The 27,551-nt window shown below is 38.6% G+C and overlaps 3 protein-coding genes and 1 long non-coding RNA gene across 5 annotated transcripts; 1 reads left to right on the top strand and 3 right to left on the bottom strand.

Moving 5' to 3' along the window:
• Positions 1 to 1,011: 1,011 nt before the first annotated feature.
• Positions 1,012 to 14,144, bottom strand: nxf1a (nuclear RNA export factor 1a). Of its 2 annotated transcripts, XM_028009334.1 has the most exons (23): positions 13,997 to 14,144; positions 13,821 to 13,904; positions 11,455 to 11,514; positions 10,529 to 10,736; positions 8,711 to 8,882; positions 8,540 to 8,623; positions 8,348 to 8,452; positions 8,117 to 8,197; positions 7,546 to 7,615; positions 7,230 to 7,318; positions 7,037 to 7,144; positions 6,204 to 6,313; positions 3,940 to 3,976; positions 3,022 to 3,090; positions 2,821 to 2,876; positions 2,585 to 2,692; positions 2,405 to 2,463; positions 2,203 to 2,318; positions 2,075 to 2,117; positions 1,906 to 1,984; positions 1,582 to 1,764; positions 1,433 to 1,493; positions 1,012 to 1,350 (listed from the first exon to the last, which is right to left on the bottom strand). In XM_028009334.1, exons 2-23 carry the CDS (start codon positions 13,873 to 13,875, stop codon positions 1,312 to 1,314), a joined length of 1,992 nt encoding a protein of 663 aa, XP_027865135.1. In that variant the 5' UTR covers positions 13,876 to 13,904; positions 13,997 to 14,144; the 3' UTR covers positions 1,012 to 1,311. The 2 variants fall into 2 exon arrangements, with proteins under 2 accessions (XP_027865135.1, XP_027865136.1); XM_028009335.1 differs by lacking the exons at positions 11,455 to 11,514; positions 13,821 to 13,904; positions 13,997 to 14,144 and adding an exon at positions 11,582 to 11,819.
• Positions 11,959 to 15,793, top strand: LOC114139405 (uncharacterized). Its single transcript, XR_003594437.1, has 3 exons — positions 11,959 to 12,165; positions 12,679 to 12,761; positions 15,658 to 15,793. It is a non-coding gene; the product is annotated as an uncharacterized LOC114139405 (long non-coding RNA).
• On the bottom strand, positions 15,018 to 21,642 carry LOC114139403 (inositol-trisphosphate 3-kinase B-like). Its single transcript, XM_028009337.1, has 8 exons — positions 21,029 to 21,642; positions 19,992 to 20,891; positions 19,083 to 19,167; positions 17,920 to 18,133; positions 17,271 to 17,475; positions 17,079 to 17,180; positions 15,969 to 16,040; positions 15,018 to 15,878 (listed from the first exon to the last, which is right to left on the bottom strand). Exons 2-8 carry the CDS (start codon positions 20,838 to 20,840, stop codon positions 15,654 to 15,656), a joined length of 1,752 nt encoding a protein of 583 aa, XP_027865138.1. The 5' UTR covers positions 20,841 to 20,891; positions 21,029 to 21,642; the 3' UTR covers positions 15,018 to 15,653.
• Positions 21,643 to 21,810: 168 nt separating this feature from the next.
• On the bottom strand, positions 21,811 to 27,469 carry LOC114139404 (seipin-like). The gene is made up of 10 exons (XM_028009338.1): positions 27,320 to 27,469; positions 26,462 to 26,720; positions 26,302 to 26,380; positions 25,789 to 25,932; positions 25,663 to 25,698; positions 24,117 to 24,251; positions 23,907 to 24,004; positions 22,899 to 23,025; positions 22,751 to 22,799; positions 21,811 to 22,663 (listed from the first exon to the last, which is right to left on the bottom strand). Exons 2-10 carry the CDS (start codon positions 26,713 to 26,715, stop codon positions 22,521 to 22,523), a joined length of 1,065 nt encoding a protein of 354 aa, XP_027865139.1. The 5' UTR covers positions 26,716 to 26,720; positions 27,320 to 27,469; the 3' UTR covers positions 21,811 to 22,520.
• Positions 27,470 to 27,551: the final 82 nt, after the last annotated feature.

Consider the following 27,551-nt stretch of genomic DNA (forward strand, 5'->3'; position numbering starts at 1 on the left):
GAGCCGCAGCTAGCTACAGGGAGCTAAGGAAGGGGACAAACCGTAACTCCACTTCTCCTCCGAGCTTCACGCAAAAACTACAAAATTCCTGTGTGTCAGGACCAGCGAGGCTCCTCCGCTTCATGAAGAGGACTCACTCCAAGCGAGCGTGGCTCCCTCGGCTCATCTTTTCGTTTCGTTTCTGTCGAATTACAGCGACAAGTCTGGTAGATGCGTCTCTCTTGTTTCGGGGTTGTTTATTGTTATCATATGCCAACTGAAAGTACGTTGAGCGTTAGTGCGTAAGACGTCGCCGTGACAAACGCAAAACCCGGAAGTAGGAGGAAACTATCCAAGCACCATTTTACTCAGGGCATGTTGATTTACTATTACTATATAAATAAAAATAATCTGGTTACAAGTTCTTTAAAGTTTAATATTTCGTTTAAGTGTAAGGCTACCACGTTTCTGTCAATATCAAATTCAAAATGCCCATATTTTACCAGACCAGATTTTTCAGTTGATGTTTGGTCCAATTTTAATACAAACATTACAATACAGTATTGAAAAAAAATAAAAGGAAATTATATCTTGTTATATCCAGAAGTATGTTAGTTTGACTAACATTGGGTTTTATACCTTCCCTCCCAGACATTTCTACTTTCAATCTCACTTAAATGTGACAAATCTAGGGCTGCAGCTCACAATTATTTTAGTAATCAAGTATTATATCAATTATTCTGACAAAAATAAAAATGATCACATTGTGCAGATTTTTATGTATCCACTTAGAAATGCATATGAAAATGCAAACATTTAATTTTCAAGTAAAAAATTGTATTGCCTAACATGCAATAACTTAGAATTTCTTTCAAGTACACTTGATCATTAGTAGCAAAGGATACATCTGCAGCTAAAATACTCTTAGTATTTACAGACAAAGGTTTCTTTTTTCTTATGTCAAATGCAAATATGCATAGATTTTTGTAATTTTGGCTTAATTACAATGATCCAAGAAAAAGAAATGTAAAATGGTTATCAAAATATATTTTATTGCTTAACGTACAACAATAAGGAATTCAGATTAACAAATTTTAAACCTGACTGTATGTCCTATGAACATTTCCACTAGTGTCTATACAAATGACTATTAAGTAACATTGCATTGACAACAAAAACTGCATCATTAGCCCTCAGGTCAAAGTTGCCATTTAGCAGGTAAAATAGTTAACACAAGTAGACCTAATCTTGATAAGAAATAAACAATAAAAGAAAAAATTATTAAATAAAATTACAGCTGATTTTATTTCACAGAGGTTTGACTGGAAGCATTCACTTTATGAAGGCTACATCTGGGATCTTGCCTTCCGCCTGTAGGAAAAATAAGAATATTAAGGGTTCAGCTTACCAAATTTTTTTTTTTTTAAAAAAGAACATTGTTGTGAAATGTTACCTTCAACTGGGTGAAAATCTGTGCTGCCCTGTTGAAATCCCACTCATTGTCCTGCAGACACCTGCAAAAGTTTTCAAAATATTAGTACATTTTCCTCATGAACTGAGGAATTAAAATTTTTAAGAAGTATTTCTGAAGACAAGACTCACTTTTGTGACCATTCCAGATTCATGCCAGATTTTAGCGAGAAAGCAGTGAGCATCTCTTGTTGTGGTGCGGTGAGGGTTGGGACGGGACTGGAAGACGGGGTCGGGGCTGGAGCCACGAACGCTCGGCGGATCTCCTCTGTTGTAGCCATTCGGATGAAAAGCTGATCGTTCACGATGCACAGACTGAAAACAGAGAATCAAGATTAGATTTTCTCTACTACTCCTGACTAGCTTGAGTTAATCTCTTATTTGTTAAAAATATCTGCAGGGTTTATTATTTTCACAAAAATGTTTCATCTACTGATGGCCATTTAATAAACTAACCCGGAATTTCCTGCTGGGACGGTGATGAAGACCCGGGAGAAGGCCATTGTAGATTCTCTGGACTTCCCATCAACAACAACTGAAAACAAAATGAAACAAAATCCAATTCAACTCAAAATTTTATTGTGGATAAAAACTAAAATTTAAATCAAGAACTACCCAAAATTACCTTCTTTGAAGACTCCACTGACTGTGAATGATAGTAGTGTATTCTGTAAAAAGAAAATATTATTGAACAGAGGAACCAAACAGGAAGAGAAGATCACGTGAAGGATTCTGGAAGAAGCTTCAACTCACGGTGTAGGTGTTCACATCTACGGTAAATGAGGCAATGTCGTGTTGTGTTTTTGGGAGCTCGTTGAGGAACGCCACAACGTTCAGTCGAGTATGCTTCAGAAGTCGAAATCTCATCGCTAAAAGCAGACAGAATTAGAGAAAAAAAAAACATCAGGCATCTAAAAGAAACAGTCAAAACATGGGATGAAGAGCTCTAACTCACTGGTGTCTTTGATCCTCTTCAGGTTTCTGCTGTCTTTGTAGTATTCCCCCAGACTGCTCCTAAACACAAAAATACAGTTGCTAAGCTCAGATTTTAGAAGCATTCTCTAGACAAAAAACTTTCCTAAATGAAATCAGAGCAACTGAGGAATTTCAGTAGCTTCTTGTACCGCTCTCCTACCTGGAGGGGTTCTGGGAGGTGTAGGGTGTAGTGATGGATAATGAGGCTCCATCATGGTAAGCATCCAGCAGAGGCTGCCTGTTCTCAGAGTCGTATATACGATAGTACCTGCAACACAGTCAAACATTCAGGCTTTCTCATGTTGTTCCAGGGTGCATCAGAGTTACAGCTGTCCATCATACAACAGAAGGATTTGATTTTTTTAAATATGTAACATAATAAAATTTAAAACTCACTGTTGCAAGAACCGAAGGATGAGGGACTTGATTTCATCTGATCCGAAGCAGCTTCCCTAAATGAACAAATAAAGACGATCTTAAGGCGCATTAAAGACAATATTCAACAATAAAGCATTAATATAAATAAACCAGGTATCTATGAATAGCATCTACTATAGAAGGAAAATAATAGTCTGAGCGCAACACTAATGAACGAACCTTGCAGGGTGGGATTGCAGTCGGCGTCTCAACATCAAATCCAATGGGAGGCGGGAGGTCGTGACCATCCTGACAGGAAACCAGAGGAAAAACAGATTCATCATGAGAGATTCTTCTGATCAACAATTTGCATGTTAACCCATGTAAACAGAGCATCAACAAAATATTCATAATCTGATAAAACATGTTCACATTTTGCCACATTATGGTTGTATTTTATTGGGAGCATAATGGTACAGACCAAAGTGAAGCAGCACATTTCTGTTGGGAAGTGAATGGAAACTGATTTTCAGATTTAAAAAGTAGATCAAAAATAAGATTGTGTTTTTGCACTTTAGACATTTCTTCTGTAGGGAGAAAGCAGCCACTCAGAGTTGATGTGAAGATGGATGGGGCAACATACCAGAATGGAGAAACTAATAGAAGCCAAGAAAAATACCGCATATATGACACGTAATCTTCAACTGCTCAAAGTGCCGACTTAAATCTAACTGAGAATATGTGGCAAAAAGTGATAGACAAAAACCATCCATAAATCTAAAAGAATCTAAAAAATGTCAGTCGTTCTACATGTGGTCGAGACACACCACAAAAGCCTGCAGCTTTAATTGCAGTGAAAGGAGTGGCACAGGGAGCCTGAATAAAAATGCACTTTACACCTCTAAGATTTGGATTGGGTTAAGATAAAAACAATGCTTCACTTCCCTTGTATGCCTACAGACAGCCTATCTTAACTTGTGTTTGCACTGTGACAAAATATGACCAAGAACAAGATGCATAAAATAGTTTTAATGCCAGGAAGTCCTCAGATCAAGTTTTTCAAGATGCATAAGTTTTATATGAACAGAGTTAGTAGACGAGTTGATGATGATGATAATTGACAAGCAGTGACGTTGACAGATGAATATGTGGACCTACCAGCTTGAGGAGCCGGGGGAACCTCTGCCGCACGGCACTGGTGCAGAAAAAACGACAAAAAAAATAAGATTATCATCCCACACCACCCAAACACAAACAGGACAAATTAAGCAGATCCCCAGCTGACCCAATTTAATTTGAGAATGCTACTTTTTCCTTCAAATATCATCATGTAGATTCAATAATGAGTACACTACTGCAACAAAAGTACTTTGTCTTCCAAATGTACACAAATACCCTGATTCTTCCCTTGGTTTTATACTGTGCACCCTTCTCCCAGCCCAGAGAGTACTTACCAGCAGTATACTCACACTCTCCCCCACATTTTGGTGATATACAAAGATCTGACATGGAGGAGCAACACAAGCACACTTTTCTAGGAGTACATACATACAAACACACCAGCAGCTACTAGACTGAGCTGAAAACCAGGATGCACAGCCATGTTGAGTTAGTAAAACAAAAAGGTTATGCATGGCTGGGAGAGAGGTGGTTACCGCCAGTCTTGTGTTAACTCTCGCCAGGATGTTGAGGAAGAGACAAGTCTACGTCTGGGTAAAAAAATATATGGTCAGTTTCACATAGAAACGGTCACAACGGGCCCCAACATGTTGAGTTAATCACAAAACTAATCATGCGTGTGGAAACAGCAGAGATAGACAACCTGAGGACAGAGCTAACCAAACAAAGAGGACAGCAGGTCTCAGAAGGAGCTGGACCCAGCAGTCCCACCACTCATTTTATAGTTTTCCTCTTCTGAACAAGCTTAGCAGCTACTGCTTTGGTAGCATAGATTTAGGAGTTAGCAACTTTTTTTGATGTGTGTTTTTTCTTTTCTTGGCTCCATTTGTTACAGAGCAGCTACGTGAACAGTTGAGACAACTGGAGTGATAAGATGCAACACCATTTGCTTACCAAAGTGATTTTTGTGTGCTGGTTGCAGCCTTTGGAAACTTGCGTTTTCTGGGTGTTTTTTTTTTTTGCCATGTTTCAACTTCAGAATCCATTTCTTCTAAGATGAAGGTTACCTGCCAACTTTTCCGTTTATTGCACTGTAAAGCAGGGGGGGGGGCTGTTGTAGCCCGTAAGATCAGACATATTGGAAGAGACTAAATTTCTCTCTTTGGCTCTCTTCACATGGATCAATGATCCGTGGCAAATCCCGCTCCGCCTCTGCCCAAACGGCTTCGCCTGTGAAGTCCCGACTCTTCGGTTTCGTCTCGCCGTGCTTTCGCTGAGCCTGAGCTCACGGGGACTGAGGCCGAGTAATCGTGACTGTGCCTGCCTTAGGTCGTCCCGAGGTTTCGAGGTGGGATCTTACCCGTCATTGGCTATCCAGCCTTCCATACTCGCCTGAGACAGGGGCCGACAGGGCACTGATGCTGTGAGGGGAGGGGAGAAAATGGCTGCACATTTTCTTTGCTTCATCCAAACATCTTTCAAGGTGGCAATGAGTTTCCTGTTCCAATACAGCACATGCAAACAGCAGTGCTGTAACTTCCAAGTTCGGGAATGCACAAAAATTATTTTTTTGCATCACTTTGAATTTATTTTGATATGATTTGGTATGAGAATTGTGTGTTTTGCAACAGATGAGAGGAAAACTATGTAGAATGACAGCAGGGGAGTGCTGGGTAGAGCATCAACGGAGAACCATAATCAGAGGATCAAAGCTGAAAAAGATTCCCCAAAGTGACACTGAAAACTGCCAGCAAGAGGCTGAAAGCTCAGAGTGAAATGGGTTTAAGCAAACTGAAAGAAAGACCAGATTATTCTGCAGTCTGGAGTCCTCACAGCAACATTTGGAAGGGAGGAATGTTTAGCTAGCAGTGTGAAAGAAAAAAGAAGTTGGACAGTAAACATTTGTATTGCCATTTAATGTAAATACAAAGAAAACTTCTGCATGTGCTCTGGTGCAAGTACAAACATTACACAATCAAGCTTTGGAAATAATCTTATTAATGGCTTTGTTTATCAGTCCTCTGGGACACCATCTGTCCTGGTATAGTTAAGATGGTTTCTGAGACACGTGTTTGCTTTACAGACACAAAAAGTATTTAGTTGACATCACCTGCTTGGTCCAAACGTTCACCCTGCTCTGTAAAATAAGTAGTTATGGTTTAAAAAAAACAACAACAAACACCTGGAACAATTCCAGCAGATTATCATCTCGTTTGATCGGTGACTCTCTCAGATCACATACAGCCATGTTGGTATTCCCCTGCAAAAACATTTGCCATCACTGCACAGCATCGTTGACTGACCTGATGTACGCAGCTTGATCCTTAAAGAGGTCACACAGAGGGTTCCTGCTCAGCCACAGCTCCACCAGCTTCAGGCCTTTTAACTTATCCAGCTCACGATCCGTCTTTAACTAAAATATCCACACCAGAAACAGACAAAAGGAAAGGTTGTGTGAGAAAAAAGAGGTTTTAGCGTATTACAATGCAATGCAGTATTTATACGCTTTTAAACATTTCACTTTAAACCACAAGTTTTAATGTATTTAATGGGATCTTATGTGACAGACAAATACCAGGCATAAAATAATATTTTTGACACTCAAAAATAGAATGCAGCAAAACCACTTACTTTCAGAAAACGTTTGAAGATCTGACTCTAGATCAGAGATCTGCAACCTTTACAATACAGCTATTTTTGCTCTCTGTTTAGCCAAATAAAACTTTAGTCATAAAAGTTACATAAGCTTTTCTAAAGAAAAAAAGAACTTATAATTTCTGATAAATGTCTACAAGAGGAAATTCGTAATTTAGAAAAAAACTGACAACCCTATTTTAAGAACTTTTGCAAAAACAAGATGGATGCCTGTGGTTAGTTGTGATGTTGACATTGGTGGGAAATTTAAAAAAAAAAAGCATAGGTTTAACCAAACAGCAATAAAATTTGATATAAAAAGATATTATTGGTACTAATGTAACTCTGATGTGAAAATCTAAAACTATTATCCAATAAAAACAGAAAAACTGATTTGTTATAATCGTTAAAAGCATTAATTGGTTCTTTAATATTTATATCCCAATGATGTAAAGAGTCACTCGTGACCCGGAGTCTAGGTCAGTTTAGTAGCTCGCCTCACCTCATTTTGAGAAAGGTTGAGCGCCTTCAGATTCGGCACTTTGGTCGTCAAGTCAGTAAGATCATCCAGTTTGTGAATACGGTTGTTACTCAGATTCAAACACGCCAGCTGGAAAGATTAAAAGAACCATTAATGGCTCGACTGGATGCATTATTCACATCTCTGCTCCTCTACTGATCACCACGAATCTTACCTCAGGAATGTTTTCTTCAATTATTTTAATGACTGCCTCCATGTTGGTTTTTCTGTTCAAGATGACTTCAATGTTCTGAGACACCAAGTCTGCCAAATAAACACGAATCCATTTGTAGTGTTAGCTAACTGAGCTGATGTAGATATTAAAACATCTTTATGCTTTGGACTACAAAGAACTCAAAAACAGAAAGGACCAGTTTACTGTTGCTACTGAGAAAATGTTAATTCTTTACAAAGCAAACTTTACAAGACTTAATGTACAGCCAAAAAATAAAAGATCTCACTACTTCTTCATGAAGGAAATATTTATATACCTGGATCAGTTCGAATGTTGTTCAAGTCAAGTGCTTGCTGGGAACCATCAAAGCGTTTCGCCATGCATTGCTGTCAAAGATAAAACATCGACATTCATGAATGAACTCCTCCTCCTCAGAGAGGAAGGTTTACACATGCTGCTTTAGCCTATGTATCTCTTCCATTTCTAGTCAATGCAATTAGATTTCTTTTAACTATCCCTTTCTTTCCCATAGTAACCGTTTACGCCGGCACACCTGTGAACTTCTTACTAGAGCTTTTACATCATCATTTACATTCAGTAAATTAAAATGACTTGTGAATTGGGAATTTAAAAACACTTCTGATCCACTTTGAACTCCATCTAATTCAGAACATGAAAACAAATTAGACATGAACTGGCTTCTTCTTGTATCAGGTTCCTTAGAACCTTTTGCGATTTGTTGAACTTTTTTCTACTTGTGAAAATAAATGAAGGAGGCAACTTCTATTTTTATTTGCCATGGTTTTAAAAAAACTAAACTGTACTGTTCAACACTGGAAAGACTCTTAATAGAAAAAAATGGAGGGTTTCAAATGTCCGGCGCTCACCTTCAGGTGCTCCAAGTCTTCAGGCTTCAGGTCCGACTGCAGGAAGGATGGTGGATTACTTGGGTTGACGTGTACTTCCACCTACAGGGACCAATGGAAACAAAGGAAAGTAAATAGATAAAATGCAGTTGAGTTCTTGTCCACCAGCTTTACTACAAAAGCTGTTAAATTCAAATGTGAGACAAAATTTGCTTTTTGACAGACTGATATTCAGAAGGGTCTCCATCATACCTTATAGCCGTCTGAATCTGTGATCTTGTGAGAACATCTGCGCAGAGCGTAGGCTGCAGCTGAATCTTCCACATAGAAATGGGCCCTATTATGGTCAACGTGGTACTAGATGGAGTAATGAGGAGATAACAGTTCAGTCATTGTTCTATAATATTCATCAAGAAAAGCTAATGAGGCAGCACTAATACTCACCTGTACAGGTGTGTATTGAACCGTACAGATGTTCTGGAGAGCTGTAATCAACCATTTCTTTTCATATTTTCTTCCATGTGGAATCTGGCGATCAGAAAATGCTCAATATAATCTCGGTGGATAAGTTAAAATGCAGGGATATCAACATGATCAATATAAAAATCGCCTCACCGTTACTTTGAACCAGCTTAACCGGCCTCTCAAACCTCCTCTTAAACCACTGCTGCCACCTCCTGGAAGTCCTCTTCCTCTTCCTCCTCCTCCTCTTTCTACTCCTTTCCCCTGCTGCCTGTCTCTGTCAAACCGTCCATCTTCTTTCCGAGATGGTCTTCCATAAGGTTTGCTAAAGAACAAAAATTTTATTTTTGTAATTAAATGTCCCACGTATAGTTTTAAATTTTTTTTTTATTATTTAAAATAAACGTTTGAGCTCAACAGACGTCCTAATTTAAAATCAGTATTTATTGCTTCCAAACAAATGGAGTAGAAAATCAGACAAAACAGAAGTGAGGTTAACATTCAAAACAAAGTTTGCATCTTTATGCACAAGAAACAATTTTGCATTTAAAAAATATGAGCTGAATTCCACCAGGAATGTTGTTTCTTGCATTTCAAAACTAAGCTATAATAAAATTATAGCTTTGTAAATATTTATTAAACTGATGAAACCGATGCTTAAAAAAAACACTTTACCTTCTATTCTAGATATTTTGGATACATTTTTACAAAGGACTGTTTTTCTCAATGACTTAAAAGTCAGTAAGGCAAAATGTTTCACCAACTTTACAATATCTGCTGTCCGTTATATTTAATGGTGGCAGATATAATAATGTGACAAAATAATTTCCCTTATTAGTGATTCTATCTAATCCCATACTGTTAAGAGATTTTTTTTCCCACCTAACGCACAAATTGTGTTAGCTGTACATTATATGTTAAGTTGTAGACTAATAAGCTCTGAAAAAATCTAATGTTTTTAAAATAAGTTCCACAGCCTCACTTTTTATCCATCAAACGTACACAGAAAGTCCGGTAGAACTCGATCCGGGACAATAAACCTGACTGCATTAGTTTGTCGTCACAGTGGAATCTCCACACTCACTGAAAACAAAGCAGCTTAGCAGGTTTATCAGTAGCTGCCTTCATGTCTGAAATGATGTAGCTGAGAACGAGATAGTAAATACTTTAACATTCTTGTTTATAATCATGTCAGACAAAGCAGCAAAAACTACAGAGATAATCTCCAAGATGTTTTCTATAGTCTTAAGACTGTTTGCCAAATACTTTTGATGGGCAGGTCACTTAAATTCCCTTTCCTGTCACTGTGACTGCCAACAGCAGAGAATTTATTATTTCAGTTTCATCTGCCTTTGAGTTGTTGGGGCTTCCCATGAATAAAATGCTTCTCTGTAACTCAAAATGTGTTGCTTAGGGAAGATGATTTTAAAGAAAAGTATTTTTGTCCTCTAAAACAAAAGAACAGAAAAAAAAACATTCTATAGGAAGTTGTGTGAATAAAACTATAAAAGAGTTTCAGCTTTTAGTGTAAATGATCAGAGTTGATGCCAATTCTACAGTTAGAAGAGATTTGCTGATCTGTAACTAGATTTACTGAGAAGGCTGAAACCACAGCAGCACTTAACTAAGGCAACGGCAAGGTAGCAACAGCAGGTCATATAGCTCTGCAGAAGCCTTCTGACAAACTGTTCCAGTGCATGAATGGGGGTGGGGTGGGCCATCTAAAATAAGAAGGCATTTGAGGACTGACCATGGACACGACAAACTTAGAACCACCTTCTTATGCATCATGCGGTTAAAGGCAGGTTAGCAGGGAAGCATCCAACCCATAATTTTAAACTATATTTTTTAAAACTAAATTCACATTGTGCTCAGAAAATTGTCCTGCTGAGAAACAAATCTACTCACAAAGAATAGAGCACCCTGCCTATTATGTAATAAGCGCACAAGGACCAGTCCAGAAACACTTACTATCTGTTCTGCGAGCTGCTGTCCTGAGAGCTGTCGCTCATAGTAACATCTCCATCTGTATCCTCCAGCAGCCTGGACCGGGGACCGGGGCCTCCAAACCCTCCTGAGTGACTGCCTCGCTGGCGGTCCCTCCGAGATCTGTCAAATGACCGACCCTTGGGTCCTCTGCCTTTACGGTTGCGAAACGGTGCGGTTCTGTCATCATGCTCTGCCAGGGTAAACAATAAACAAGAGTTGAGTATCAAAAACTGACAAAGAAAAGCAAGTCCTTTCAAAAAGGTTGTCTGGATTTCTTAGGAGAGCAAATATTTATCAAAGATTAGAAATCTCTTCTTTTTTGGAAAAAAACAAACTGAACTGACAAAATCTGAATCATAAGACGGTGCTATGTGCCAGCTGAAGAAACAGGAACATCTTAAAGATAATGGATCATATAACTAATTACTTGGCGTATATGCATTTTTAATGTGCAATTAGTGTACATGTAATCATAATATATATTACTTTTAGCAGCTAGATATACATTCTGTAACAAGAATCATAAAAACAAAAACTCACTGTAAATGTAAAACATTACATCTAGCTGGCCTTTAAATCACATTTTCATCAAGACAAAAACTAAATTAACCCAGTAAAACGACTCGCTTGTATTTGTATTAGCTAAAATCACATTTCTGTATAAAATTTAAAAAAATAAGTGATGAAAATTTTTTTTTCTCCAAATCTCAATGTTTGATCAAAACTTAAGCTGAGAGACAGTTCATTTTAAAAAGGCCCTCTAAGTCAAAACACAAGGGTATACGTTTTTGACTTATAGGTTTTGTTAAAAGTCTAGAACTATATGCTGGAAAATTAAATAACATAAGAAAAAGACACATTAAAACGCTACACTTTAAACATGTGTAATTTACATGTCCACATGTTACCTCTGTGGACTGTGAAATCTGCTTGTGTGACCTCTCTCTTCACCATAAAGTCTTCATGGCCTGAAGGGAAGCGGTGAAAGCAGGAGAGCAGATGTGAGGTTAATGCGACAGCAAACGTGGTACTCACCGTTGTAGTAATGCCCGCTGTCCGCCATATTCTTTCTATAGTGTTCGTTCTGAGGCGAAAACAGAAAAGAGCAGCCCTTGTTGGGGAAGACAATCCGTGGGCCTCGACTTTTCTTTTATAAAATACAAGCCAGAGACGGTGAAAACAAATCAAACATCCCGCATGGCTCCGGATGAAACAAAACACTCTAGGACGTCATTAGGGGTTCGTCCTAGCTTTTAGCATAGCTTAGCGAGCCTCCCCTGCTATCAAGAAGACGACGGAAGCAACACCATTTCTTTTCCGGGTCAGAGAATAGAGGCGGGGCATTTTATTTTTAAAGTCCGTTTTAATAAAAGAACACACAGCAACAAGAAACATGCAAAAATAATAATAATAATAATAGCCGTTAACTTTTTATGATATCGGTAGTAATATTTATCAAATTTGCAAGGAAGGTTTTGCGCTCAGAGCAACTTTACAACAACGACGAAATGTGGGGCGCTCGTTGGTCGTCTTCTTGTTTACAGGTGGTTAGAAAGCAAAGCTTTTGTGAATTACCGCCACCATCCGGGAAGAAGTGTTAATCAGGACGAACAAACTCCGTAAGTAAATAAGCAAATAAACAAATAACATTTATTTAAGCTAACCCAGTGTCGGAAATATTACTCAAATAAGAGTAAAATTGGGGTGATACTCCATGATTTTGCTCAAATACAAGTACAATGTATGGTGCAGTAAAACTACTCTTAAAAGTATGTTATATATTGTCGCTATTAATTTAGTGTGCAAAATGGAGTAACATTTCAATCAACAAATGTTATCCTAAAGGTCCTGTATGTCCAGTTGAATTTTGTGTCTTATAAATTACATGCCAGTTCACTTCTCTCATTGCTGGGTGTCTAATAATAAAACATGCTCCACTGTTTTTTTTTTTTTTTTTAAAGTCACAATAATCTGTATAATTTCTCTAATTTAATAAATCAACTGACTAACCTTGGATATGGTTGTGTCCTTTCTATTTTGCCAGCTTTCTTTGAATGTTAAAGCCACTGGCCGGTTTCTGCCATCTTCTCTTGACCTTTGGTTTAATTATTGATTTCATTTCTCTTTTACAGAATGATCACTTTAGTGTTTCCCTTCTGTACACCATTTGCAGAGGTCAATTTCTCTCAGAAGTTGGAGTGACATCCCATCCATGGTAAGGGGATTGGGTTGATGTTGAGCTAAATAACTACAATTAGCCTCACACACCGACATTTGTGTTGCATTGTATGCATCCAAACAATGTTGCAAGTTATTTAAAATAAAAGAGTAAGGGTAAAATCTCACACTTACCGTATTATGACATTGATTTCAATCACTTTTCTTCATCGCATTAGTTTTAGTTTAATTCGATTGTGCAATAAAACAAACTTAGTAACCCACGAGCATTTTCATTTTTTCCTTTTCTGCTTTTTGTGCATTATGGGAAATGTGCATTTTTGTACTATTACATATGCAAAAATCTGCCTCAACAGACATAATATACATTATTAACCATTCTTCAATTTCATCAATCCATTTCATATAACACCCTTATTCTACAGAGCATCACAGAGATGCGGCCCCCCACTCCCTCCAGCTGTCAATGAACAGAGTACATGCTGAACAGGTGGTCAGTCCATCACAGAAAGATGTCTACTAGAGAGAATGGGTTTAGCACAAACAAATGAAGCACAAAGACAATTTTTAAAAAATTCATCACATTTGAAAAACTATTGAGTTTAAAGCTGTTGGTGTAGCATTCAAAGATGTTTTGGAAGGTGAGGTATTATTATTAGACCAGAATGTCTACAGTTATAAAATATAGTTACACTCCTAACAGAGTAGCAGTGGAAGTGAGGTATTACTAACAGGACACCCATAAAAAAAATGGAAAGGAAATGTTTTATTTTGGAAGTGACCCCTGATAAAGGAAAACACCCCGACAGTGTAGCTATTCTTGGTAAACTTAACAATTTGAAGGTCCTCTTTAGTACCAAATCATCTAGGTTCTTCGGAAGACATTAAGACTACAACCTTCTCCACGTTAAGTGGAAATAAATTAGACGCAGCAAGTGCTGAATTCAGGCGCCGAAAAAGCCAACTACGATTTATTTACCTTCAAATATATTATATCCCGCATTTAAATTTAAACTTAACAATAAGCAGGTAATTGAACAGTTATGTGGAAACTAGGCCAGTAAGAGGCTAACTTGGTGTAATTTGGATCACTTACCGTCACTTATTACGCGGGTCACCACGGCTAGGTTAGGGTAGTTTCTCCGAAACATAACCAATCAGCGTCCTCAAGTGTTTTAGCCTGTTAATAGTATAATGCAACACAACAAACAGGTCAATTAAAAATGTTCATAAAGTCCTGATGCACCAACTTTATTTGTTTTCCATCTTTACCTGAGCGTAGAAGAGCGGTTGAATTTAGCTTTTAGCTAGCTGTTGGAATTAGCGCGACGGTTTTCATTTTCCTCCTATACAAGACGTTATTGAACAATTTTTACCCACTAATTTACTTAAATGTCATCATTCTCTCTCTGAAAACATTTGAAAGGACCTCTTGAGTGGTGAATGTCTATGTCCCGCTCAGTTTGTACCACGAACGGCTAAGATTTGTCTAGTGGACAAACAGCGTCATGGCGCCACCTATTGGAATTGACCAAAACCTGCGGGTGTAATGTCGAATTTAGTCACCGTCAGATTCTGCGACCTATTTCAGCTTTCTATGTATTTAAAAAGTGAATATAACCAACTTTTAGGCAAGTAAATTTCGTTTGTATTGCACATTTTCAGCAACAAGACAATTCCAAATGATTAGAAGGGAAAATACAACAGAAGCAAAAGACAAATCATTCCAGTTATAAAATGTAACTCTAAACAAATGGGTTTTTGATTTAAATGATCTCAGTGTTTCAGCAGTTTTGTAGTTTGTTCCAGATTACTGGAGCATAACAATTGAATTGTTGCTTGTTTGGCTTTGATTATGGGAATGCAGAGTAGACTTGAACCAGAAGACAGAGAATTTTTATTGTATACTGGTGCTAAGTCATTTGGGTAATTATAAACCCAAAAATATTTTGAAATCTAAGCAAGATTAGATTTCAACCTTGCTTAAGCAAACATCAAACATTTAATGGATGAGCTTGTGAGTAGGGGTTGTGCCACACTGACCAACACAACCACACTGGGTGACTTTCAGCAAATTCTGGTTGAAGAATTGGATTGTGTCCCACATCAGTGTGCGACTAAACTGATAATGAGCATGGGTATCATGCACTGTTTCCTCAAACCAACTCCAAAAAATAAAAATAAAAAGATAGAAAATTAACCGATAATTTACGTGGCCTTGACCCATGCTCAACTCTGATTATCAGCCCACAAATGCATTTTTATTACAAATGATCTGCCATTTAAAAAGAAATAGACTTTACAACTACTTAAGATTTATTGCTTAAAAATCTTGTTGCTGCACAGAATTGATTACACACACATTCCCTTATTTTTTGTGCCAAATATCTATGTAGTAATGAGGGTAATGAGAGTTTTGCAGTTGTTTAGTTAACTTAACATGGGCTGCCATACCATAAGAGTATGAAATGTCTGACTACCAGACCAAAAGTAAAAAATAAGAAAACATTTAATTGGAATAAAATATATGTATATATATTTTTTCATAGATCATGAAAAGCAACACGTTTTTATCAGTTCCTTATCAAAAAGCACAGCTACCATTAAACATACAAACGTACTGACTTAAAACAGGCAGAACATGAGGTTGTGCGTGATGTCATTCTTAAAGATACTTAAAATGTTTTAAATATAACATGCAATACAAAAACACACACAAAATAACTTTATATATAACAAAAGCCCTTTCCACTGTTGGCGTACGTATGTACATACCAGATGTACAATAAGCAAGACTAGCTTCCACTTCATATGTCTTTGAATTTCAGCTTCATTGAAGCAGCCATTGTTCCTGCTTTATCCCTGAGTCCAGGTGCTGGTGTCACAGACACTCTGAGAACTTCATGTTTCACACTTTCCATGTTTCCACTCAGCTGCCCTCCTGCTGCCCCTCAGCCAGGCTGATGGCCTGGCTCAGAGCCGTGAGGATGGAGGTCAGACCGATCAGGTAGCCGTCCTCCCTGTTCCCCTCAACCCAAGGGATGCCGTGCTGGACCTCCTTTGAGTCAGGAAGAGGCATCGTTTTCCCAAAGTCTATCATCCAAACACTGGCCTTGCTGTGGTCGTGTACAAAGAGGAGTGAGCTGCCAATAACCTGAGCAGGAAATAAGAGATTCAGTGAAAGGCTATGAGGACAAAGTCAACAGGACCGGTATATGAATTTCATTTCTCTTTGTTTACGAACCTCGTGTTTTCGAAAGAACTCTGAACTCCTGAGTGCATCTTTCAGATCCACGAGTCTAGAGTGGTACGCGTTCTGAGAACACACATGAACACGAATATCTGTGCATCACAAATGTCACAGGGCAATATATGATTAAACTCAAAGTGCAAAGAATGTACATGTGAGGTTAAAACCTTTCCTCCAAATAGCCAGAATTCATTGCCATGTTTCATCAACAATTCTCCAGGCTTCCCAAAATGTTGCTGGTTAAAAATGAGCTAAAAGCAGTCAAAAATGATAAGAAAAACCCAAATATGTAACCAATTTCAAAATATATTTTTTGTTTGATAATCCATTTATAGACTCCCCATTGAACTTTAACATTCTGTTACATTATAACTCTAATGGGTTTTATTGTGATTCTATGAAACACACCAACACAAAGTCATTTAAAATTTAGAGCCAAAATGTAAAAAATGTCTTTTTTTCTAGAAGTGCTGAATATGAAAATCTGCAAATGTTCTGTGGTTTTGTATTAATTTGTCTTGTCTTAATCATTCGTATGACCACCTTTCATTCCAATTACAGCTACACATCTTTGGTATTGCAAAATGACCCGATCTCAATCAGACTGGATGGAGATGTGAACAACAATGTTCTTGTCTCATTGCAGATTTCCAATTGGATTTAAATCTAAACACCTGCTGTGTTGTTCTAACACAGATATATTATTTAATCCAAAATAAATAGTCATTTGGTTGCATATTTAGGGTTTGAAGGTGAACATCATTTTGTGTTTGTTGTTTTGCTCTTCCACATAAAATATTATGAATTACATTGAAGCCTGTAATTGTAATCTGACTGAATGTGAAAAACATCTTCAGCCAACAGAAACAAATTAGGTAATAATTTCAAACTTTTTAAAAACTTTTCATCTGCATGTTTTCCTCTAAAACTTTTAAGTGACAATCTCAGCATGCAGTATGTTGTTGTAGCTTCAAATGGGTCTTCTGACAGCTTAACAACGGTTGTATTTAGTTTAACTTCAGATTTAAATAAAATTTTCTCCAGTTGTCATCTGATTCAAGGTTATATTTACCACTGCTACAGTATTGTGTGACTGTGACTGACCAGAGTGTCCAGTTGACTCCTGGTGAAGTAGAGTAACGCCTCTGTGATCTGAGTCAAGGTGTGAATTTTTCTAAAATCCCGTTGGACAGTTCCATCCTCCATCTGCAAATCAGCAATGACAGCAATCATTTTCCACAGTTAGACATCATTCTTTGTAATGAAATGCTAGAACTGAGCATTTCTCTCTCATACCATGATGCCCTCAATCCTGAAGCCCAGAGTGGACGTGGAGCTGGTTGTGTCCCTCCACTGTAGGTAGCGCCATTTTGTCACTCCTTTCTGTTCGTGTTCCTCGGCCGTTGGTGCTGATGGGTCGACTTTCACCATCTTCTGGTACATGTCGCTCCTCAAATTGGGCTTGGTTTGAGCTTTGATCAGTTCCTCCTCCTGGAATGTCCTGAAAGGGAAAATGCTCACATAGTACATCCTTGCAATAAGGCCTTGATTTGGCACCATTTCAGAAATTCAATCTACTTCCATCCTTCACAGATTTAAGGAAAAGTTGTTTAGGATCGCTTCATAGGAAGAAATCAAATGTTTTGGTTTTTGCTTATTGCATTTCCATATAAAGCTTCGTCTTCAGATGCAGGATTGTAAGTTTGTATGTTTTATCTGAACTAAAGAAGCTAATGAAAGTATTAGATTTGTGGAAAGCTACGGGTTTTGTGGAGCTGCAAGCTAAAATAGATGATCCCTGAAAGTAATACACCTACAGTGAGCTTAACTTTTCAAAACATTAGGTTAAACTCTACTTTTAAAAGAAACAAGCTATCGCTTTGTTTTTAAATCTTTTTAAGTCAGTTAAATGGTCAGATAATCACTTGCAGAGAAAAACTCATACCTGACTCCCATCTTGCAGTCCATGATAACAGGCCTCCTCAGGCCGTTGAGCAAGTCCTCCAGGCGGATGTAGCAGTGCTCCCCTCTGGTGACCAAGCCATAGTACTGCGGGACAAAAGGCCTCAGCGGATCTCTCATCAGGCTGTCCAGACACTTCGCCTCCAGTTCACTGTACAGCTTCAGCACCTCCCCTCCTTTACTAACCTGAAAATTACCTGGTAACAGAAGAACATGGTAAGATATAAGAAGCAGGAAAAATATTTAGGAGACAATAAATCTTGATCTGCTGAATTTAATTACACAATTGTTTTAATAGAGCAATTTTATAATGGGCATCAAATGATTCACATCCAACAATTAGCAGTGTCTTTTTCATTTTACAGTCACAAACTGCCACAGTATTTCATTGATATTTTATGTGAAAAATCAATACAAAGTGATAATTGTTAAGTGTGGAGGCCTCAAAGGTTTGGTAGAGAACATCAGTAAGCAAACAGCATCATGAAGACCAAGGGACACAGCAGAGAGGGACAACTAAAGCACCATCTCACACAGCTCTGTTATCAAATAAATGGAAAGAGTCTGGCACACCTGCTAACCCAACATGACCGTCTACCTAAACTAACAGGGTTAGCAAAGAGAGCATGATTTAGGAAAAGCAGCCAAGAAGCCACTGATAACTTTGGAGGAGCTGCAGAGATCCTGTAATTGTTTATTCCACAAAACTGCCATCCATGATGGTGGTATGATTATGCTATGGAGACAGATGAGTATAGATAAATTCAGGGCAAGAAGAGCTGTTAGAGGCTCCAAAACATTTGAGACTGGACAGAACAATGACCCTAAACATACAGCATTGGGATGGTTTAGGTCAATGTAAACGTGCTGAAATGGGAAGGCTCAATCTAATCTGACTGAGCTGGAATTTATAATTGTAGTCTTTAGACATGCAAAGTTAACAGAGAAGTGGTTCAACAAAACTATTGACTAGTGGGGTTGAATACAAATACGCCATATTTTATACTTTCAACAAATATGAGAGTACTATGTTTACTCTTCCTTTACAATTAGGCATTAAAATAAATTTAAGTTTGTGTTTGCAACACATGAAAGAGTAAAACAGTTAAGTATGAAGACAGGCGAGGTGCTGTGTGAAGTACATGCCTTGATGTCCAGCTAGCTGAACCCAGGAGCTCTGTCGCTTGAGTGACCAGTGCATCATGGTCAGGAAGGTTTTCCATGTGCGACTCTGAGGGACAACCAAAGGAAAAAAATGTGTTCATGTAGGAGATGCATTGGAATCACGAGTCTGACATTTTATCTAAAGGTTTTGTAAATTCTTATTTCTGTTTTTAATCCAGGATGGGAATTTGCTTAGCCTTATTTATTGAAAATATTCTGTGAAAGTCTGGGAGATTGAGAAGTGTTAAATGTATGCTTGCTTTTTGTCTCCAAACAGCATAGCTGTAAACTTAAGATCTACTTTGTATATACACAAAACAGCTGCTTCCAGACTGAGACGTGGCACAGAAGAACGGAAAAACAGCAGCTATAGCAGATCTGAGCATGCTCAGTAGAGACACTAGGGCAACATGAAAACAAGGTTTCAGCTTTTGTTGCTTATTTACAACTATCTATATTCTACTGAGCCTATTCTAGCTTTTATTCTGAATGGTGAAGAATGCTTATTTGAAGCAGTGTAAACCTAATCACCCTGAGTCCTAATGACTTTTCTTTAGTGCTTGACAGTTCAAACACACTGAAGCCAGGGAAACATCTACTTTCTAGTCGTCCTCCCACTGTTTGCTCCTCCCTTTACTCATATCTGTTGCAGAAGCAGCAGGCTTCCATGCAAACGCCATTCAAATCTGACAGTGTCAAAGTCTTCTTTCAAGCCCATGCAAATCAGCTGGACCACAGGTGCAAAGAACAGTTGAGAAACATGGTTTTATTCTTTTCCATGGAAAACCAGAGCAGACAGATGCACTGAGGACACAAAGTGATGAACTGGACAAATCCCTAAAAATGTGCAGAAAAATGTGAATTAGTGTTTGCTGAATGAGGTGTTCTGACCTTCTTGAAGGTTTTTCTTTTAGACACGGCGTCATCTAGGTCACTGAAGACCTCGTCGCTGTCTGATGAGAGGTTGATAGAGGAACAGGACGAGGAGGTGGAGGAGTGCAACAGCTTGGAGAGGATTGGATGCCGATGACCTGAGGGCTCCGTCACCTCATCATCCTCCCGGTTCTGCCCCTCGGGGTCCTCCACACTGCTGCTGTTCTCATGAGTTGCAGAATGAGCTGAGGGGAGAATGGGAGAAGGTTTCCCGTCTTCCTTCTCCACACTGCTCCCTCCTCTCTTCAAACTGGAGCTTTTCCCTCTCCGGTGTTTCCCCTCATCCTCGTCACAGTGTTCTCCTTGTATTCCACTGTTCTCCACCCTCCTCTTCCCACTCAGCCTCCCTCTATCGCAGCCATCTGTGCCAACGTCTAAGCTGCCTCCTAATTTCTCTTTCCTCCTTGACTTCCATTTGGCTCTGAGAATATCCCGGGAATACTTTGCAGTGTCATCCGCCTCATAAGCTACAGGTTTCTCCTTCTTTGCATTTGACTGGTAAGCCAGAGGCGAGTCTGAGTCAAGATAGCTGTCCCAGTCCTCGTCTTCTCCCAGTCCACCAATGCACTGGCTGTAAGGGGGGAAGCTTTTGGTAGCCAGGAGCCTTGGCCTAAACTTGCCTCTGGCTTTAGTGCAGCTGCTGGACGGTCCATCACTGATTGACAGATGTTGGCGTGTCTCATCTGAGAGACCGGTGCATGAGTCAGCATCTTCCATCTTGATCCCCTCCATCTTTAAGCATGACAGGTCCTCTCCTGTGTCCATGTTTGTTTCCCCACTGGAGCGAAGATGGCAATTCTGCTCCATGGGCACAACATGTGCTTGCACAACAGGGAAATGTTTACAAGAGAGCCACGGCTTTGAATACGATTCAGGAAATGCATTTGCAAGTGTAAAAAAAATAAAAATAGAAGCAGAAAAACAGTTTTAAAACTTTCTCTAAGATGATACAAACTGCTGAATAAATCCTCATGAAGTTGTAGGACTCCCCTTACCTGTATCTAGCGTTGAATTCACAGAGAAGCAAAGCCTTGTGCCCGACGCCGAGTTACGTTCCGCTCTCATTCTCTCCGCTAGAACCACAGTTTGCATGTGGTGACGTTATTATGTTTCCAAAGCTTGACTCTGGGCTGGATGATGGAGCTCAGCCAACAGCGCCTCAGGGCAGGATGACATCCAGGAATGACGGAGCCAGGCAGTGTGGAGTGCCATGTCCTCCCTCCACTTTTATCACACCAGCCACACTAACAGTCCTCATTAGATAGAGGCTATACAATCCAAAACTTACTGAAAATTGTGATGAAAATAAGTTGTTTTTAATATATAATTGGAAACAACTAAAAGAGAAATGTCATCTGATTTGCAAAGATTAAAGAGCCACTGCTAAATATAAAACAGCCATCAAGGTTTTATCACTTTTCTGTTGCTTCTGTGAAGGGGGAAAGCTTCTTTACGTAGACAACAATAAATTAATTTGAAATACCAGCGAATCCCAAACTGACATTTGTATGTGATGGAGGTTTCAAAACGAAGCCTTTCATGCAGCAAGATGATAATCCATAGCACACAAACTGCAGACTAAAGAATGGCCCAAAACTGATGCTGCTGTGCAGGAACTAAACATTACAACAAATGCTTAGCTAAAGTTGTACTGAGCTCTGCCTTGAGCCGTTATGCTCATGTTGTAGGTTGTATGTAGAAAAGGGCCAAGCACAAAAAACTACAAAACACAAAAAACTCACTGGAAAAACAAATAGGATAAACAGAGAAAATTTTCTGCAGTAAAACCTTTTTTATTGTGATACGCAACAAAAACATGGAAACTGAGGCAACACTTTAAGTTTAGTTATATCTCAGGGTTCCTGCACTGGTAAGGGATTTAAAGTTAGTGCGACCTGGATAGGTTTGGGATAACAGAGAATTAAAAATATTCATATTTTTAAACTGTAATCTAGTTCCTTTCTCAATTTCATGCAGTCTAGTTTTGCCAAAACATGTATCCACCCATCTATTTTAATTTGTTCCTTCATTCAGGAAAATCAAGTCAACCATACATCCATCTATCCATCCATTTTAATTTGTTCCTCCAACCATCAATTCATCCATCCATCGGCTCAACCATCCATACTTTGTCTCCAGGTTTCCTATTTGAGCTGAAATATTGGCAGGGAACTCTAAAATGTTGAATATGAAAATAATTTTAAACATTACAATGTTTAGGTACTGTTTTCTAAATATTTTTTTAAATATTTCGATTTTTTTTCTCATTTCCAAATTCATTTCACAAAACACAATTGGTAAAAATGAGTTAATTACAGAGAGTAACTTCAGAACATAAAAAGTGTTCTGAAGTTACAAGGCAATCTGTACACAGGATTCAGAGTACATGAAACGGAGTCTTCCAAAAAACATTTCAAATTAAAGTTTAGTGTTTAATTCTGATACCTTTACTTAAATCTCCAGACTAGTTTTCTTTCAATAAACACTTCAGGATGCCTCAGATTGGCTCATATCACCCTGATTAAGTGTTTGTCCGTTCTGCATGTCTGTGTTGGAACGCTCCAGGTGGCGCTCTTCCCCACTCATGTCTGTGGGTTCAGTTTGCAGAGGACCCAGCCGCTCCGCAGCATCTGCAGATGAATTTATGCCATCAGTAAAGATCAGCCTGAAAATTAAAGCTACTCGTGTTTGTGCCAGAGTATAGAATTTCTTTGCACCTGCACTGAGATCGTTTTCATCCTGTGGCTGGAGTTCATCTGTAGTGATCTGTAAGATGGACCTCAGAGATAGATGACAGAAAATACACAGCAACATATTTCAAGGCTGCAGCCCTGCGACTCTGTCTGGTTTAAAGTTTCCTCTCACCTGCTCTGGTTTCTGAGGCAGCCTCAGCTGCCTCATGTAGCTCAGGATGAAGAGGAAGCTGAGGAAGGTGAAGTTAGTTGCAACACCTATAAGGGCTGACAGGACGGGGTAGTAGAACAGCAAATATCTGAGAAAAGAGACAAAAAAGAAATAAATAGAGGATTTAAAAAAAAAAAAAACAATCAGTGTTTACAGTCTACTGCATCGATCCCCAAGAGGGAGGTGAAAAACTGATCACCTTGTGTTAATCATTATAGAGGTTGGAAAGGATTTATGGAGCAGTGAAAAGGGTTTTCTCTTTTTACCCTTCTGTTGCAAAGATTAGACAAGGATAACCTGAATAAATACAAAATTCAGATTTCAAACAATAATTTCATTTATTAAGGTAAAGAAAGCTACTGAACAAACCTGGGTTTATATGAAGAAGAAATTTCCCTCCTTGTTAAATCAGGATGTAAACATATTTTTTGGAAAAAAAATATGTTAAATATGTTTTTTGAGTTATAGCCTTTTTACTTGTGTGAATTTTGGCTCACAGTTAGAATCAAGAAATCACTTTAATAAAACCTATCTGACAGGAACAAGAAGTAGGTTAAAAGTAACACATCATCCTTTGAAGAAACTACTATTTGTAGATCTGGTCATTTCTAAGACCAAATGTTTCATTCATTTGTGTTTTATTCACTAATGAATAAAACATGGAAAAAAAACAAAACATGAAACAGTTGTAAACCTTCCCAGGAGTTGTCGGTATAATAAAATTACTCCAGGAGCTCATCAACAACTCACCCAAGAAGTCACAAAATTAAAAACAATATCTAAAGTGATTCAACAGTGAGGAAGAGACAGCAGGAGTCAGTAGACTGATTGGATGAAAGTGGAGCTTTTACAAAGGTGTGAATCCCATTACAGCTGGTTTATATCCAACCAGCTGCAAACCAAACTCTTTCAAGTATAACATCAGAAATGCAGGATTTTGTGCAGGAATGCATTGGCTGTCAATCTCACCTCAAGCCAGTGAAATGGGCGTGCACAAACAGATGAGATGAGTAGATCTGGACTTTGCTAGACAGGATCTCAATGGCAGCCATGACCGATGGAGCGTACTGACCACAAACACAGGAAGCACGCTGAAGCATGTTCATTTACAGAAACTGTAGAAATCCTCTTCTCTCAAGCAAAAATATCTCCACTTAAAAAAATCTGTCCATTACTCACTGGGTCATCTGTGAACTCTGAGAAGAGCTCCACCTGTACAACCTGCTTCTGCTCGGCTGCTCCGCTCAGAAAGGCAGGGAGTAAGAGGAGCGTTCCCAGAGTGTTCAGCAGGTCAGATCGGTACCGCAGCATTCCCTAAACACAGCGGTACAACACAATTTATGCACAAGCGCTAACAAATATATCAGAACCCTGGTAAAGACGTGTAAAAAGCTCTAAGATGGAAAGTTTTAAATCATTGTGCAGAAGGACTCAGTCATGAACCAAAAAAGAAAAAGGGGTGAAATGAGATTCAGCTTGGATTCTGTCTGACTAAAGAAAACAGCTTCTCTTAAAGCTCCAGTCGAGTTGCTTTGAGGAGAATGCTTTTTTCACTCTAACAGTTCGAGATCCTCCTATGGTTGTTATAGGAACTTGTTAAATTTTAAGATGCAATTTGCTGCAACTCTCAAATAGTGAGTTTACCTTTGGAGACATTTTATTAGAAAGACTGTCTCCACACTAAATAGAGACATGAACACAAATTATGGATTACAGTAGATTGTCCAGTGTGAGATTCTTCTGCTGCATGAACAGGATGAATTAATTTTAAGACTTTTTACACATTTCTACCAGGGGTCTCAGTAAATGTGTGTGGTAAAGGAGTATCTGTTTGCCCAGCAATAAAAATCAAACAAAGCTGATTGGGTTACATAATCAGTTTAATGAATGCAGGGATTATCTCGCATGATGCCGTCCAGAATGAATGCGGAAAACTTTAAACCTCACCAATTACTTACAATTTAGTTTCCTCCTAACGAGTGCTTAAAAAAATGACGAGAATTGAGAAGTGAAGGACAAAAGTAATACCATCAGTCTTGAGAGACGCATCCTTCAGTGGATCATAAATAGTATGCCTGGTTTTTATCAAATCCATCTCTGGGTATCACTTTGTTAAACTGTTATGCAATTTTACTTGATGCACTTTTCTTGAATTCAAGTAATGAAAAGGGATGAAGTTTTGAAAGACTTTGAGAAATCCTGTAATTATTGATCAGCACCTCTTTAAAAGATAAGAAAATCTGGTTGGTTGGAAGCAAAATACAGAGAAAGTTGTGGACGTCTTAAAACCTTTCCACTGCACATTATTTATTACTAATCCTCAAACCAACTGGAATCCTTTGTATAATACAGTTAAACATTTTTTAAATTATCATATCCAAGGTCAAAGTCCATAATGCAGGGAAATTAAATCAAACTTTTGGAGATAAAAAGGATAAAGATGTCAGCATCTGTGATTTTATAGACACATCAGTTCAGAAAATACCAATTGCTAATCCGTGAAATTAAAAATGTTACTGAAGAATTTATGCACAATCTTCAGTGACATTGGTTGGCATTAGAAAACTTCATTTAAGAATGGGTTGTAGTGTCAGTGTTTATATACGTCCTATCTGTGACATTCACTGTGGCGTCAGAGTCAGAGTGATACACTGAGATCGCCGTCTGTCCCAGCAGAGCTCTGCACTTATCTAGCTCTGTTATTACGCGTCAGTGCTGTACTCACAAAGCGAGAGCTGGAGGCCTTCTGCAGCTGGCTTGCCTGAGAAATACAGCGCTTTCAGATTCACCAGAGAAAGTGATAATTTTCAAGCAGAAAGTGTGTTTAAAAATTGAAGTGAGAGCAGCTTACAGTGCGAGCAGAGGAAGCCACTTGGCCTCCATCCTGAGAGAAACATGTCGTTTTGATCATGAACATCCCCACCTCATGATTGGTTGGTGAGTCGGGCATCTCCAGCTGCAAATACATCCGATACACCTGGCCAAATGTCAGCGCCTGCAAGAGATTGATAATCTTAGGATAAATTCCACAAATCAATAATTATTTAAGTTCTAGATGTTATTTGGGTTAACCAGAGTTGAGCAGAACCAAAACATTCAAACTCTATGCAGGAAGACCCCAGGCTGGGATTCAAACCCAAGGCCCTTTTTAATGCAAGACAACAAGCGCTGTAGACTGCACCACTGTGCAGTTTGCTTCCTATTTATTCACTACTTTTTGTTGCATTTTCACAAAACAAAAAAAACATTAAAATACATTGAAGGTTGTGGTTGTCACATAACAAAATATGGAAAATTTCAAGAGGTACGAATAATTTTGGATGGTACTGCAAGAAATGCTATAGATGGTAATTTGTGTACTTACATGTTTCCCATTTCTCATCAAAGAGACGTTGGCCACAGGATAAGAGCACCAGAAAGATGATGGCGATTCACAGTTTGTCCTGTGATAAGAAAAGAAATTTCAACAAAAAGCTTGTGTCTTTTGTGTCTTTTCTGTGCCACACCAAACCCACCGTACCCACCTGTAGTAGTAGTATACCGGTGCAGAAAAAGCCGCTTTGGGCATGTAGGAGTAGTAGAAGGTCCCGTATAGAAAAGTTGCGATCCAGAGGAGCAGAAGCACCGTGGAGAACACAGTGAACCCCTGCAGGAGTCTGCGTCTTGCCCTGGAGAACCACAGGACGACTGCATGCTGGAGCCGTAGCAGAACCAGACCGATGACGACTGAAGGTTCTCCAGCTTCTTCCTCTGAGGACAGGTGGCTTTCCTGATCCATAACACCTGAAAAAATAGGACATTTTGGCAAACTGATTTAACTGTAAGAAACCCAAATGACTCAATAAACATGAAGTGACATTGAATATTCAAAATGTCTGAACTTTTCCAGATTTTCTTGGAAAATAGGACAGGAAGCATTGCACATAAACCAATGAGAAAAGAAAAGTGTAGCAAATGATGTTACAAATGAAGGGCACAAGCTTTAAAATTCAAAGAAATGAGATCAGCAAAAACCACCGAGTCCAATCGGAGTTACAACGTGGGCCCGTTCACATCAGATGACTTCAAACTGTGTCAAACTATCACAAAATGCTGCACAGAAAACCAGTAAATAACGATTCAGCCAATACAAAAGATAAAATAACACAATGAAAAATACTCAACATAAAGCCTGTTTAAACAATAAAGAGTTAAATAAACATATGTGAAAGTAAGTTTTCTTAACTTAAGTTGGATATAGTTTCTAAAAGAGTTAGAAATTATTATGAAGTCAACACTTTAGGTTCCTGATGCTGTTCCCTTTAAACTCAAAGCTGTAAAAACATTTATCTATTGGGTAAGCAGAAGCAGAAGCTGTCCTCTCCCTTCCTTTAGAAACTCACCTCTGGTTCCTGTTGGCCGACTGAGAGTTGTTAGGAAATCGCTCCCTGAAGTTTCTCCGTCTGCAGTGATCTTGGTGAAATGCAGAAACCCTTACATGTCTTATCATCAGGGCTTTAAAAATCTGTCATTGGATGAATTTTGCCCAGCCCACATGAAGACATGCTTCATCTAACTGAGATCAAGAGCTGGAACAGACACAAAACATAATTTCATCTAAATTTTTTATGACTG

This window comes from Xiphophorus couchianus, chromosome 23 (genome assembly GCF_001444195.1).
Source record: "Xiphophorus couchianus chromosome 23, X_couchianus-1.0, whole genome shotgun sequence".
In the NCBI taxonomy this organism is placed as follows: domain Eukaryota; kingdom Metazoa; phylum Chordata; class Actinopteri; order Cyprinodontiformes; family Poeciliidae; genus Xiphophorus; species Xiphophorus couchianus.

Excerpts from the sequence above, each read along its gene's own strand:
- LOC114139404 (XM_028009338.1), bottom strand. The coding sequence starts at position 26,715 with ATGGATCAGGAAAGCCACCTGTCCTCAGAGGAAGAAGCTGGAGAACCT. Across the intron at positions 25,933-26,301 it reads TGATGAGAAATGGGAAACAT|GCGCTGACATTTGGCCAGGT; the intron begins GTAAGTACACAA and ends AATCTCTTGCAG. Across the intron at positions 24,005-24,116 it reads CAGAGTTCACAGATGACCCA|TACGCTCCATCGGTCATGGC; the intron begins GTGAGTAATGGA and ends GTTTGTGGTCAG.
- LOC114139403 (XM_028009337.1), bottom strand. The coding sequence starts at position 20,840 with ATGGAGCAGAATTGCCATCTTCGCTCCAGTGGGGAAACAAACATGGAC. Across the intron at positions 18,134-19,082 it reads TCAGCTAGCTGGACATCAAG|GTAATTTTCAGGTTAGTAAA; the intron begins GCATGTACTTCA and ends TTCTGTTACCAG. Across the intron at positions 16,041-17,078 it reads GGAGTCAACTGGACACTCTG|AACGCGTACCACTCTAGACT; the intron begins GTCAGTCACAGT and ends GTGTGTTCTCAG.
- nxf1a (XM_028009334.1), bottom strand. The coding sequence starts at position 13,875 with ATGTTTCGGAGAAACTACCCTAACCTAGCCGTGGTGACCCGCGTAATA. Across the intron at positions 7,616-8,116 it reads AAGACTTGGAGCACCTGAAG|CAATGCATGGCGAAACGCTT; the intron begins GTGAGCGCCGGA and ends TATCTTTGACAG. Across the intron at positions 1,494-1,581 it reads AATCTGGAATGGTCACAAAA|GTGTCTGCAGGACAATGAGT; the intron begins GTGAGTCTTGTC and ends AAACTTTTGCAG.